This window comes from Otolemur garnettii, unplaced genomic scaffold, assembly GCF_000181295.1.
Source record: "Otolemur garnettii isolate 467f Iridium unplaced genomic scaffold, OtoGar3 scaffold00011, whole genome shotgun sequence".
NCBI classification, from domain to species: Eukaryota; Metazoa; Chordata; class Mammalia; order Primates; family Galagidae; genus Otolemur; species Otolemur garnettii.
This window is the reverse complement of record NW_003852406.1, coordinates 23,338,184-23,353,811: the sequence shown is the minus strand read 5'-3', so window position 1 is coordinate 23,353,811 and position 15,628 is coordinate 23,338,184. Positions and strand designations below refer to the sequence as shown.

At 36.3% G+C, this 15,628-nt stretch overlaps 1 protein-coding gene across 3 annotated transcripts in view; it reads right to left on the bottom strand.

The window, feature by feature from the left end:
• Positions 1–2,448: 2,448 nt before the first annotated feature.
• LRRC49 (leucine rich repeat containing 49) overlaps positions 2,449–15,628 on the bottom strand; it is a 127,980-nt gene continuing 114,800 nt past the window's right edge. For 2 of the 3 annotated variants that reach the window (XM_003784475.1, XM_003784474.2), the window contains one exon: positions 2,449–3,107. In XM_003784475.1, the coding sequence (XP_003784523.1) occupies positions 2,904–3,107 (204 nt within the window). In that variant the 3' untranslated portion in view covers positions 2,449–2,903. The remainder of the gene's footprint in view (positions 3,108–15,628) is intronic. The other variant, XM_003784476.2, reaches the window with a different exon arrangement.

Below are 15,628 nucleotides of genomic sequence, written 5' to 3'. Positions count from 1 at the left end.
GTGACTCAGTGGGGATTGTATGTATGAATTCCAGGGTAGTCCCTGCTCTGATCCAGAATAGATTGGGAGCAGGGTTGGGCTGTACTCTTAACAAGCCAGGCTTTGCTATTGGTGGAATGAAGCTCAAGAAGTGGGGATCTGATACCAGCAGCATCCTCAGACTCATCAGCACAGTTAACTAGCCTCAGATCCACCAGGACACTTAGTAACCCACGCCAAATCTAGCAGCACAACTTACCCATCCAGCTGCTAAACCATAACATAGAGTACAGTATCTTCCTACATGGGGGAGGGTTTTTGCTTTTGAGGCAACCACGATATTGTTCCTATTTTTTTTTCTTTTTTTGCAGTTTTTGGCTGGTGCTGGGTTTGAACCTACCACCTCCGGCATATGGGGCTGGTGCCCTACTCCTTTGAGTCACAGGCACCGCCCACATTGTTTCTATTTGAGATCTTTTTTTTTTTGAAAAACGCAATCCTTCAGCACACACTAGCTTGGACAGTCTGACTGTGGGATGGTGCTTCTCTCCCCCTTCTCTGAAAACCCTGGAAAATCCCAAGTAGAAAGAAAGGACAAAGTTCCATGGATCACCACTAACTCACAGCATAGGACCCTCACTTAATCCCAAAACCAGTTAGTTTCTCTTATTCTTTTTTTTTTTTTTTTTTTGCAGTTTTTGGCCAGGGCAAGGCTTGAACCTGCTGTCCCTGGTATATGGGGCGAGTGCCCTACACCTGGAGCCACAGGGGCTACCCTTTCTCTTATCCTTTTATTTAGGGATTATCGTCCCCTAGGAACTCCAGTAAGAAAATGAGTTTAAAGGATAGAACCAGATGGGAATACACAGCCACTGGGAGTTTGGGATCAGATAAAATAAGGATTCAAGTAGTAGAAATGAGTATGGGATAGTAGGGGCAGACAAGAGGGAACTCACATAGGAAGGAAGGAGAGACCAAAAGTGAGGAGTAAAGAAGTCTGGTTTCAGGAAAAAGAGAGCAATTCTATTATGAGGCCAGAAGCAGAAAGTCTAGGTAGAACCAGCAGTGGCTGGGCAGGCTTGCTGCCAATTCACTGAGTGCTGACTTAGGGTTCCTCAATCTCCTAGAATGACTGGGCCAAGAATGCACCTGAGGGTCAAGGATCTATCAGCAGGGATGGAAGGGTTGGGGAGGAAAGGCAGAATGCAGGAAGACGGACAGAGGCTTTTTACTAAACAGCTAAGCCATTCACCTGCATATAGAGTAAGCAACAGTTACAGTCCTGAGGAATCACGGGAGTGATTTTCCTCTTTACTAGCCGTCTACCCAGATATTCTTGGTTCTCTTCTCAACATCACCCTCATGTTGGGATCTCCTTTTGATACCAAACAGATAAAAAACCCCAGGAGATCACTATTTATTGGATAACAAATGGTCCCTATACTTCAAATTGGAGAGACTGAAGGATCAAAAACAATGTGACTAGCTCTTCCTGTCCTAGGGCACCAACCCTATGGTTCAACTTGCATCCAAAAGAATACTAATAGCTCCAGTTTTTGTGTTTATTGTGTGCCAGGCATTAGATAAATGCTTTATATCATATACATATCTCATTTGATTCTCAGTCAATAATCTTCTGTAGTAGATACCAGTATGAGGCAACTGAGGTCCACATGGGTCACAAGCTGGTAAGCTGGTAGCTTAAGTGCCAACACGTCAACCTAGGACAGTGTGACTTAAAAGGCCATGTTCAGAAAAATTGTATTAACCTACTGAAGTTGAACACTCTTGGGGGGAGGGTGACCAAGAGATCTTAAGGGTGTGGGTCTTTCTTAGAACCATAATAGCAGCTTCCTCAGCTTCCTTCCCAGTGTCTCTGCTTGGCTTTGCTGTCCTTATCTTCTATTCTTGTTTACCCACATCCTGGTCATCCTGCAGACATAATACATAATTATGTATAATAATACATAATTCTAGGTAAAATCTGAGCAAACTGGAAAATTTCTTTTTGTTGACTTCTAAGGTTGATCTTGTGAAATCATATATTCTCTAGCCTTGGTAATAGTTTGCCACCATCCTTCTCTCACCAGCATGAATTAGGCCAAACCCTTCTGCATCTTGTTTACCAAATGAAAACCTTTCTTTCACCCACGTATCTCTAATACTTCGGAGGCACAGGTGCACATGCACGCCTATGAAAGAGCCCCAGAGTAACTAAGAACGGAAGGAAATACCTTTCTGAGAAGGAGACTGATTTTTACAGCCACTCAGGATCCCTTCAAACAAAGCATTTTTTCTCCCTCAGTTTCGACTTGTTTCATAGTCTATGCCCACAGTGACTCCTAGGGCCTTCTGTGTTGCCCTGAGGATGTATCCCTAGCAGAATGGGGTTTCCTCCCATCTAGGTGTATAACAGGGATCTTACCCAACTACAGAACAACATATAATCAATATGACAATTCTCACTAGTTAAGAAGGCAAACGTATTTTTTTACTAATTTACTGATAAGTTTATTCTTCACTCATAAAAAAGAACATATTTTTGGCTTTTACATCATGACATAAAATAAAAAGATGAATAACTGAAAATTATCAGCTGAAAAGTAGGCAGAAGCAACTCATTCTGAATCTTCAGCAAATACTACGTGCTTTGGGCTGTAGCAGGGGCACCAATCCAAGCAAGGACAGAAGATGCAGTGCCAAGCCGTCTCTAAAGACCACTTAGTTTCAAAAGGTTGTTTGGTCTTCACATATAGAAAGTTAATCCTCTCTTTCTCCTGCTTTAACTATGAGAACAGTGGGCAATACATGCTTTGATGCTAGACTTTCTAGTTTGTGGGGTAATGTTTTAACATGTGTAACCTGCATATTTTTAGCCTTCAAACAAGAAAGCTGCCCAAATCAGCTATTACTAAAAGCTATTTTTATTTTTGGTCAGTTATCTGCTGCAGGCAGAACTTCATATAGGAATTTTTATTGCGGATTTCTATGACTGCATCCCTAACAAGCTCAATGAACAGCTGTGGCCAAAGCTTCTGTAAAGCTTCATTTTTCATGTTGATTTCTGTGGCTTCCTTCACAAGATCCTCTATATACAGCTTGCAGAATTTCTTTTTTTCCTTTATTTCCTGTTAGGAAAAAGAAAATTTTACATTGAATCATAACTAATCCAAAAGGCAAGGCAACAATTAGCTGAACCACAGCACCTGAAGTTTTATGCTGATTCCCCACCCTCTTGGCCTTCACCCCTCCCAGCAGGAATTCTTTCCTAGCCACTCCTGTCAGAGAGCTCTGCTCAAGTAAAGATAGCAACAAGGGGCTTCCTACTTCTCAGCCCACTCCCACTTTTGTTGGACAGCTGTTAGAAAATGTGTTTCTTTATTGGTATTGCTGCATCATAACTACTATTTCTTCTATCTCACTTTAGGTAGTTAAGCTTACACAAGTCAGCTGAATGCACAGACTCAAGGTTTCTTGTAGTAAATGTATTAGGGTACTGAAATGATCATTTTAATTGGCATGAGGTGAGTTAATATCTATATAACACAACAAATCCTATACTCTGAATTTACTTTCTATTCTAGAAAGCATAAAATGGAATATTACACTAATTTATGCAGCCTAGGCCATTTGGACAAAGTTGGGGAAAAGTATAAAAGAAAGAAGAAATATATATGAACCTAGGATGTGGTCTTCTAAAGAAACAGGGTTCCCATTCAACTTCTGAGTCTGACAGTCTGCGAAAGAAAACCCTGGTTCTAAACAAAACAGGGGAAGTCTGGGGCAGAGACTGACTATTCAGGCATTGGGCCCTAATTTCATCACAGAGTTAAAACAAAGTCATTTTGTGTAATGTAAGAATTTGACATTATTTGAGGTATTGATATTTTTATAGACTACTAAGGTATGATCATGGAAGGTGTCATAATACATATGGAAAAATCAATTTGACACATTAGATAATCAGAATTATAAGGAAAGTAATTTACATAAATGAAGGAAGAAAGAAATAATAAATGTCAATGGGAAAATACTCATGCACAGACTCATGGTTTCCAGAGCATACATTTAACTACTTGGAAAATGATCCATTTAAACCTTTAACTCAAGAAGCCCAAATGCCCATTGACCCACAAATGGATCAATAAACTGTGGTATATGTACACTATGGAATACTATGCAGCCCTAAAGAAAGATGGAGACTTTACCTCCTTCAAGTTTATATGGATGGAATTAGAAAATGTTCTTCTCAGTAAAGTATCTCAAGAATGGAAGAAAAAGTATCCAATGTACACAGCCCTACTTTGAAACTAATTCATAGCTTTTATAGGAATGTCATAACCTAATTATAGCCTTAGAATATGGGAAGGGGTTGAGGGGGGGAGGTGAGGGGGATGGATGGGGGAGGGAGGGTGATTGGTGGGGTCACCTCTATGGTTTATCTTACAAGGGTACAAGTGAATCTTTCTAAAAGCAAAGTATGAATGTCTTAACTCAATAACTAAGAGAATGACATGAAGGTTAACCAGTTTGATGAGAGTATTTCAAAATGTATATGAAAACAGCACACTGTACCCCATGATTGCATTAATGTACATAGTTATGTTATAAGAAATAAAAAAACCCAAATAAACCTTTAAGTCAAATCAAAACAAAACAATTTCAAGATGAATTAAGATAGTTAAATTTAAAATATCACAGATATTAATCATCATTTTTAATTTCAGATTAATATGAGGCTACAAATGATTAGGTTACAGGTTCGTGTTTGTTAGGTAAAATCTCTATTGTAGCTGTGCCCCTCGCCCAGGAGGTGTGCCATGTACCCTTACATTGTGCCTGTTAGGTGTGAACACACAATTCCCCTGCCCTCTTCCCTCCTCCTCTCTTCCTCCAACTGAATTTAATAGAGCTTTTATCTTCTGTGGGCATGTATTTGTTCGTCTACCGGCTTCATGTTAATATTGAGTACATTGGATACTTGCTTTTCCAATGATACTTTACTTGTGATACTTTCCTAAGGAGAATGTTCTCCAACTCCGCTCAGGTTAATACAAAAAAGACATAAAGTCTCCATCTTTTTTATGACTGAACAGTATTCCATGGTAAACGTATACCACAGTTTATTAATCCATTCATGGGTTGATGTGTGATTACAATTACACCTATTAGGATTTGTAATAACAAGAAAAATGCTTACACTATAAAATTATGTAAAAAAATAAAAATGCAAAACAAAATTTTGATAGCATTTGGGCTAGCTCTATAAATGTATACATCAAAACTCAGAAATTGTATACCTAAATTTATATTTCAGTATATTAATATTACCTCAAAAATTATATCAAATACTGAACTCTAATTAATGATATGCATGCTGAATTATTTTGGGAGAAGCTTACTAATGTCTGCGATTACTTCAAAATGGATTTTAAAAATCCCAAGGTGCACTGATGGACAGATAGAGGGATGGATAGATACATAGACACATAAGTATACTACATTGTATGATGCTGACAGCACAATGCAGGTTTTGGGAATATGGGTGTTTGCTGTAAAATTCTTCAACTTTACTGTATGTTTGAAATTTTTATTAAAAATAACAAATAGAAACTATTAAAGAAAATATACTGAAGTGTCATTAAGATTGTCTTTATATTATGAGACAATGAGTGTGTTTTCCTCCTTTTTTCTGTTTTTCCTTGTCCAAGAGTTTATGATTTCAAAAATATATTCCTGACTACTGTAAGTTAATAATGAGTCTACATTGCACTAACTGTCCCTAAAACAGGCATATTTGGGGAATATTCTTATGATTTATAAGACATCTCTAAATAACCACTCCCCATCCAGGGGTCAACATCCTGATATGTAAGTAGTTCATGCGCTAAAGCAAAAGGTCACAGGTTGAACTTTTTGTGCAGATTTTGACAGATACACAACAGATCTTTCCAGCTTACTACTTCTCTGATGAACATAACTTCTCCCACTCTGACCACACTAAGTCAGGGACTTAGGCACCTGCACTAAGGTCAATGAAAACAGCATTCAGCTGTTCACCTTTTATACTCAGTAAATCTGAGCTACATAGGGTCCCCTAGAAGAATAATGAGTGTGAATCACTGGAGATCAGTAACTAAAATGAGCAGTATTTTACAAGTAATGTATGTAGACAAGTAGAAGGCACAGGGCATATTTGAGCGCTCTCTTATATATTTGTAAGTTTTCAAAAATAGGATTTGAATTTAAAAAAGACAAAGTTCTATGATTAAGATGATTATTATAATTTAGAAATAATAAAAATTAAAAGAATGAAATCATTGTTTCTTAGAATGAATCAATCATTCATTCTTTTGTTAAATCACTTATACACAATGCCAATTAAAATAAACATGTCATAACTGGCATAGTATAATTTTTAGGGTTTTTAAATTTCCTATTATAGTTTCTTCTACTATTTCTCTATGAATATCTTGATACAGAATTGAATTTGCTATAATAGTCCTTAATTTTGTATTGAATTGAAAGAAGCATTTTTACTCTATCGTTTCTCCTCTCCTCTGAGCCAATTACTCTGTCCCTCCATGCAGTATACCCTATAACTACTCAGGTCTCTGCCAGTACAACTCACTCTGCCGGTCCAGAATGATCCCATTAAGAGTGCATGAGAGATGCATGTCTTGCCCTGACCCGTCAACGAATTGTGGCTTTTTGAATAACGCTTTTTCCATTCTCAAATGCTTTCATCATATGGTTATTTCTTTTTATCCCAAGTATCTCTGTTGTATTCATAAAGCAAGTATTTTACAAGTTCAATCCTGATGAAATGAACTCCATACAATATTGTTTATGTTATTTCATTGAACTAGAATTTGTTATGAAGATAGTTTGGGGAAAAAAGTAGGTCAGGCTGGGCGCGGTGGCTCATGCCTGTAATCCTAACACTCTGGGAGGCCAACATGGGTGGATTGCCTGAGCTCACAGGTTTGAGACCAGCCTGAGCAAGAGCTAGACCCTGTCTCTAAAAATAGCTGGGCGTTGTGGTGGGCGCCTATAGTCCCAGCTACTTGGGAGGCTGAGGCAAAAGATCACTTGAGCCCAAGAGTTTGATGTTGCTGTGAGTTATAATACCACAGCATTCTACTGAGGGCAACAAAGTAGAATCTCAAAAAAAAAAAAAAAAAAAAAAAAGTAGGTCAATAGTGAAGTTCATTACAGAGCAATTTTAACTACAATGATATTGTATTAGGATTTAATTCATATCCCCATTTTATAACTGAGAAATAAGTTCTATAGAGGTTGAGATATTTGCTCTAGATTAAACATCACCTGTTAATATTTTCCTAGAAAATAATCTAGTTCTTAAGGAACTGTCAGTCTACTTGGGAGATGGCTTACACATATAAAAAGCTAACTAAAAAAACAGTAAATAAATGCTGAATAAAATGTTCAGGCAACAAATATAATTCATGTCCAGAGAAGAGAGAGGCCTTTGCATTGGGGCGGTCAAGAAGACTTCAAAAAGCATTATGATAAACTGTGAAAGAACCCAAGGTGAGCAATCAGGTCTCAGTTTTACAGGCAGCTCATTCAATAATTCATTGTGAACCTGAGTAATTCACCTGAGTTTCTGGTTTTCATCATCTGCCTAAGATGGGGATGGGAAACCTTTCAAGTTGGAAGGCTGCCATCAATCTAGTTATAATCAAATAAGGCTGTATGCAAGAAACTTTAATTAGATATACTTTAAAATGTACATTATATTGTAAAATTCAAACTGCTATGTACTTAATTTCAACAAATGAAAACTATTTGTTAAAGTTAAATGACCTTTTAATAACTTTGTGGTGTCTGCTTTTTGTTGGGAAGTATTTGAATGGTTAGTTGCAACATGGAGGTCCACAGTTTCAGTTGATCCTCTAGATGGGTATCGGTCACCTGTGACCTTAAGAGTGCCTTGATTTGGGTTAGGCAAAAGAATATAGATTCATAGCGATAAGTGGTTGAAAAGAAAGAAAGAATTTGGGGGGCATGTTGCTGAAGGCGTGGGCATTCTATTGCATTTTTTCCATATTTCAACTGGATCTTTCTTTAGCAGCAAACAATGACTTTAAAATGTCATCTCCTGAAAGCTCAATCAACTCTATCTGTTGCTGTTTGAGTGTCAGGTCATGATTCTCAAAGTCAGTAAACGTTTCATTGCATTCTCCAATCAATGTATTTGTAACAGCTGCATATTCTTCAAATGATCTGCATATATCATCTTGCTTATCAATGCCCTTTACTGGCTGGGTAAAATGTTCATTCAAAATTCCCTTTTGGAGAAGTCCTTTGAAAAAAAGATAGCTTTTTCAAAATGCTTGGATTTTTTTTTTTTTTTTTGCCACATATTGACTTAGTTTTACCTCACGAAAGAAATATTCAAGTCATTTTGAGTTGACATATCACACAGACGCATTTCTATAGCAATCTTCTTTCAATAGTTCACACGGCTGATTCTATTCTTCATAAAATTTAACTACCTGTTCTCTTGGAGATAAAATGTTGGCTAACACCTGTGCTTGTGATAGCCAATGTACTTTAAAATGACACTGCAAATCCACACCGCATTCCTCATCTTTCAACTTGGGAAACTGAGCATGCTGTGTTGCATCTGCACCAATATAGTTAATAATATTTATAACTTGTTGCAAGGGTCAGTTAAAATAGCTTTAGCACAGAGATTTTGCTGATGCAAGATACAGTGAAAAGAAGAGCATCTGAATCTGTAAATAAATTTTTTTAAATCTGTGCAATAGAGAATGTTTTTCTGTCATAGGAGGTGCACCATCTTTACATATGCTCACAAATTTACCAAATTCAGTCCAACTCCTTAACATTTAACTTGGAAGTTTTTGGAGATATCTATGTCCCATGTTCTGTTTGCAAGAGTGCCCAAAGTGAGTAACTCTTTGTAGCATGGAAAATCTTCTGTTATGACTCAAATGAAGTACAAAACCTGCACCAAGCCAATAGTATCAATTGATTTATCCAAAGCAAAAGAATAGCATATTAACATATTTTCCTTCTGAAGTATTGCATGGAGTTTTTCCATTAAGTTAAAGGCTAATTCATGCTGCCAACCAGTTGTGGTTCTCCTTGAACGAGGCAGTTGTTTGTACTTTGAAATGTTGTCAGGGTCTAAACATCCTACAACTTCAACAACGCATTCTTGCACAATTTCTGCATAACTGAATGGCTTCCCTCCCCCCTACCCCCAAGCACATCAGCTACTTTGTAAGTTGCTTCAACAGTATTATTTCCAGGTCTTATTTCTCCTTGAAAAAATTGTCTTCACTTTTTCTTTTCTTTTCTTTCTTTTTTTTTTTTTTTTTTTGGCCAGGGCTGGGTTTGAACCCACCTCCATATGGGGCTGGTGCCCTACTCCTTTGGGCCACAGGCACCGCCCCACTTTTGCTTTTCATCTTCTAATTTCTGCAATACAACCTTTCATGCCTCTCCCTCTAATCTAAAACATTTGTGGCCCTTATGAGTGTTATAATGCTGATGAGCACTGAATTTTATTAATGTTGGTATTACAGTATCACAAAGAAAGAAAATAATCTTATATTTAGCAGAAACAAGATAATACTTCAACTCTTGACCTTAAATAATATGTTTTCTTCATCTTCTTCTTTGACATGATGGCTGCTAAACAGACAGAATTAAAAATGCAGCTATTCACAAATTCCACTTCGAACAGAAACACAGTGCAACATCATTGGAAGCTGGAAACAGATTGGCTTTTACTCTACCCCCACAAACTCTCACCAACCAGCCTTGTGCAGTAGTGGCAGTTTGCAGGCGGGGGAAGTTAGAACTAAATAATGAGTGTAGCAGCCATCAATTTAGCCCTTATGGCTTACTAATGCTGTAATTGTACCAGTCAAGCTAGGAGGATTACTTTGTGGAAACTTATTTTATTCTTTGGTATTTTAAATATGTTCATTTTAAAAATAAAATAAAAATAAAAAGATAAACGCAAACATATTAATAAAAGTAAAAGGATGTGTTCTGTAAAATTTGGATCAGTCAAAAGGCTGCACTTAAGACCAAGAAGGCCACAGGTTCCCTACCCCCGGTCTAAGAAGAGGATTACATTCTTTAAAGTCTCTTTCAGCACTTCGACTTTATGTCCCTCTTAAATCTTTTTTAGATGAATCAGGAGAGTGGATGAACAACTACCAAGTGACAGAATTATGACGTGTATAATGAAAGGGTCTGCTTGACCTGATTTGTAAGGAACTCACCTCAATTAGTTTTCTCAACAACACAGGATGTACAGAAGAGAGACTGAGCACTTTGTGCTGCGTGATTTAAGTATTTTTCAAGATGCGAGGAGCATGGTAAGTGGAGGAATGCTGGGCTGTGAGTCAAGAAAGAGTGATTACGAGACTTGGGCAAGGTCTTTCAGGTAATAAGCAGTTGAACAAGGGGCTGAAATCCAAGTCTTCTGATTATCAGCCTAGAGTTCTTTCCAAAATATTATGTGGCTTGAGATTCCTTTTTCCTATAAAATTCTCTAAGTAAGAGTAAATATTTCCTATTTTTACTTCCCCATTGCTTATTTATTGCTCAGACCACTTTAATGAAGACTCTACTTACAAGACTTCACTAAGACTATTTTGTTTTTAAAAACTTACATGTCTGGCTTGGCACTGTAGCTTAGTGGCTAGGGCACTGGCCACATACACTGGAGCTGGCAGGTTCGAATCCAGCCTGGGCCTGCCAAACAACAATGACAACTACAACCCCAAAATAGCCAGTTGTTGTGGTGGGCATGTGTAGTCCCAGCTACTTGGGAGGCTGAAGCAAGAGAATCGCTTGAGCCAAAGAGGTTGAGGTTGCTGTGAGCTGTGATGCCATGGCCCTCTACCCAGGACAATAGCTTGAGACACTGTCTCAAAACAAACAAACAAAAACAAAACAAACAAAAAAAAAACTTACATGCCTTTAAGCCCAGCTGTTCAGGAAGCTGAGGTAAGAGGATTCCTTGGGTCCAGGAATTCAAGGCCAACCTGGACAACAATGAAAGACTACCCCTTTCTCTAAAAACAAAACAAAACAAAATAAAACAAACCCACAAAACCAAAAACCAATGACCATGATCACCAAATTTATCATTTTTTTTTTATAGTTTGCATAGTGTGAAAAAATCATTAACAACCCAACCAAGGTCATAAAGGTTGTCTCCTATTTCAAAAACAAGAACTTTAAAGTTTTACTTTTCATACTTGGGTTTTAAGTTTTGTCGTATGGTGAAGAAGAGATTCAGTACATTTTTCTGATTGTATATTCTATTTCTTCAGTATAATTATAGAGAAATATTAAATGGTTTATCCCTAGCAGTTTGTAAAACCTACTATCTATATAAAGTTTCCCCATATATAAGGGATAGTTCTGGCTTTCTCTTTCTGATTTGTCCATTGGTCCATCTGTCTATCTCTACTGAGCCTTACTGCTATAGGATTGTAATAATACTTGCTATCTGATAAGGCAAACTTTCCTCATCTTTACTTTTACGTATTTTTTAGGTCCTTTGCTCTATCAGACAACTTTTGAGATCAGCTGGTGAATTTCCACAAATAATTCTATCCAAATTTGAATTATAACTCCCTTAAGTTACGAATAAATTTAGAAAGATTTAACATCTTTATAATGTAGAAATTTTCTATACATAAACATAATCTAATATTTCTTCAATGAATTTCAATAAAATTTCAAAATTTCCTCCATAGAGGGGTTATACAATTCTATTATTCATGCCTACAGTGTTTGTTGTTATGGTAAATTATCTTATTTTAAATTTACTTTTGAATAGGTAATACAACCTATATTGGACTATTGTCCATTTTTCTTACTGATTTCTAAAAGCTCTTTATTATTTAGGGAAAATAATTATAAACTAGTTTTACAGTCATTTTTTCTTTGCTTATTTTATTCTCCTGAAGAACTTTCTCATCCCAAGGCTACAAATTAATTTCCCATGGTTTCTTCTAGTATGTTTATGCTTAAAGTTTTTAATAAAACTTTACAATTTCTGATGTATTTGGAATTTATGCTGGTATAAGACAGGATCTGAATCCAACTTTTCTTTTTTCTCAGAGAGTTCAATTGTCCCCAAATTGTGTTTTGAGCAGTCTGCCTAACTTGAGATTATTTGTTTATCATATAATAAATTCTGTTCTGTATTTGGATGTATACCTGAATTTTCCATTCTATGTAATAAGACTAACTCATTATACCTATCCTGTTTTAATTGATGTCTTTATCATATGCCTTAATATTTAGTTAGTATTAGCCTTTTCTCACTGTTCTTTTTCAGAGATTTTGTGGTTACTTATATTTATTTTTCACATGTACTATAGAATAAACTTGTCATAAAAAGGCCTCAACAAAAATTGTTTGCTGAAATCATATGAAAATTTTTAATTAATTTAATGAAAATAGATATAGTTTGCTTAAGATCTTCTTATCCAAAACATGGTAGGTTTTTCTATTTGTATAAATCTTTCTGTGTGTTTCAACAGTATTCTTTGTTGTTTTTCTCTTAATTTTTTAAATTAAATCATAACTGTGTACATTCATGCATTTATGGAGTACAATGTGCTAATTTTATATACAATTTGGAATGATTACATCAAATTGGTTAACATAGCTTTTGCCTCACTTAATGTGTTAAGACATTTATACTCTACTCTTAATAGATTTGACATGTACCCTTGCAATATGCACCATAGATGAAGTCCCACAGATTGCCCTCCCTCCCACCGGCCTCCCCCTCTGCCACCCTCCTCTTCCATCCTTCATCCTGGTCTATAGTTGTGTTTTATCTTTCATATGAAGGTGTGGGTCATTATATATTAGTTTCATAATAGTACTGAGTACATTGAATACTTTTTCTTCCATTCTTGAGATACTTTACTAAGAAGAATTTGTTCCAGCTTCACCATGTAAACATAAAAGAGGTAAAGTCTCCATCTTTTTTAAAGGCTGCATAATATTCCATGGTATACATATACCACAGTTTATTAATCCATTCATGGGTTGATGGGCACTTGGGCTTCTTCCATGACTTGGCAATCATGAATTGGGCTGCAATAAACATTCTGGTGCAAAAATCTTTGTTGTAAAATGATTTTTGGTCTTCTGGATATATACCTAGTAAAGGAATTGCAGGATCGAAACAGTATGCTTTGTATACATCTTGCATATTTATTAATAGCTTATTATAAGATATTTCATCTTTTTATGTTGTTCTGTGAGTTAGGTCTTTTCTTATATTTTCTTTCTGCTTGTTATTTGTAATATAGTTTCTTTTATAGCTTCTCAATTACTTCTGTTGGAGTTTCCAAATATTCAATATTGGAATTGAATGAAAACAGGACGTTTCCTCCTTCTTTTCAAGTTATCACTGATTTCTTTCTCTTGTTGAATTGTGTTCTCTGTATTGATAAATAATAATAGTGATATTGGGTATTCTTGTCTTGATAATGACTTCAACAATGCATTAGTGTCCCACTTTTAACAAATCACTTCAAACTTGGCAGCTTCAAACAACACATCTTTCAGCTCAGTTTCCATATATCAGAAGGCTAAGCATGGCGTAGCTGGGTGCTCTGCTCATAAGGCTGCAATTAAGGTGTTGGCTAGGTGAGGTTCCTTTCTAAAGCTCACAGTCCTCTTCTAAGCTCAAGAGCTTCTTGGCAGAATTCAGTTCCTTGTAGTTGAAGGACTGAAGTGCCCATTTTCTTGCCGGCTATTAGCCAGGGGCTATTCTGATGTCCTATAATAAAAGCTCCTCACAGTTCCTTGCTATGTGGCCCTCTCAAAACACAATGGCTTATTTCTTCAAAGCCAATGGGAAAAATCTCTCAGAGAAAGCTTGAGTCTTCTTTTAAAGGACTTGTCAGATTAGGTCAGGCTTACTCAGGATAATCTCCCTTTTCATACATCAAAGTTAACTGATAAAGGATCTTAATTATATCTACAAAACTCATTCACCCTCACCATATTCATTAATTAGAAGCAAGTCAGAGGTTTTACCCACATCCGGGGGGAAGATTAAACAATGATGTGGATACCAGGGGTTGGAAATCATAGAGGCCATCTTTGAACTCTGCCTACTACTTACTCTAATTACTATTTACTCCCCATCAAACATGATACTATCTAATTTCTACCTACTTATTGAAATAAAATTAAGAATAGAATTAATAAGTATAAAAATCATGATTATTTCCTTAGACATTGAAAGGTGTTGAATTCCACTAAAATTCAATACCTTTTCAATGTCTAGAGAAATAATCATGATTTTTTATACTTATTAAGTTTTTAATATTGAATGTTTCTTGCATTTCTGGGACAAGCAGCACCGATTTTGTATTCATTAAATGTTCTGTTGTATTCTGGTTGATGACATTTTTAAGGATTTTTGCATAAATATTTTGAAGTGTCTGGTTTGGCTTTTTTTTTCCTATGCAATCCTGGCAGGTTTTATAATCCATGTTACGCTGTCTGCCTTAAAATAATGGAAAGCATTTTTCTTTTTCAATACTCTTGAACAACTTAAAAATAATTACAATTTTTTTGTTCCTTAAAGAGTTGGTAGATTTCTCTTTGAAACTATCCTTGTTTTGAATGTACTCTTTGACATCTAAAGAATTTTTTAATGGAAATCAGTTTAGTGAGATTATAGATAGCCCTCCTTATGTATGGGTTTCAGATCTGTGGATTCAACCAACTGTGGATCAAAAATAATAGGAAAAGAACTGCATCTGTACTGAACATGTACAGACTTTTTTCATTATCATTAATTCCTAAATAATATAACAGCTATTTACATAGTGTTTACATTGGATTTTGTATTGTAAATGATGTAGAGATGATTTAAAGTATACCGGAGGATGTGCAGGCAACTACTACACCATTTTATATCAGGGATTGGAGCATCAGAGGATTTGGGTATCCACAGGAGGGTCTAGAAGTAATCACCCATGGTGACCAAGGAGAACTGTACATACCTCATGCAACTGTTTTCAGAAAGATCATAATTCTGCTGGCTTGGCTTTCTTTTCATTTTTTGGCAATACCAGGAAATCCCTATTGCTCAAAGCAATAGTCTTCACACAGTCCTCTTTCACACAGTCCTCTTACTACCTTTCTAGTCCCATCTATTAACACCATCTACCTCAATTTCTGTGCTTTAATAACAGTGTATTTCCTTATCTCTCCTTATCTATTTTATACTTTTAGGCCTTTATTCATACAATTCTGCTTGCCAGAATTGCCCCCTTTCTCTTTGTCATCTAGCCTTTAAGACTTATATTAGGCAGTCTCTTTTCTGGAATAGCTCCATTCTTTTAAGATCTGGGTCTTAATCTAGCCATCCCTCCTCTACTCTTTTGATATACTGATTTATACTGAGCCCAATATATGCCTATCTCCTCCATTAGAATGTTGAGGTCCAAGAGGACACAGACAGTGTCTTCTTATAGTCCTAGTCTATTTTATAATGCATTGTGTGTGATAGGTGCTTAAGAAATGATTTCTGGGCTCGGCGCCTATAGCTCAACCGGCTAAGGCGCCAGCCACATACACCTAAGGTGGC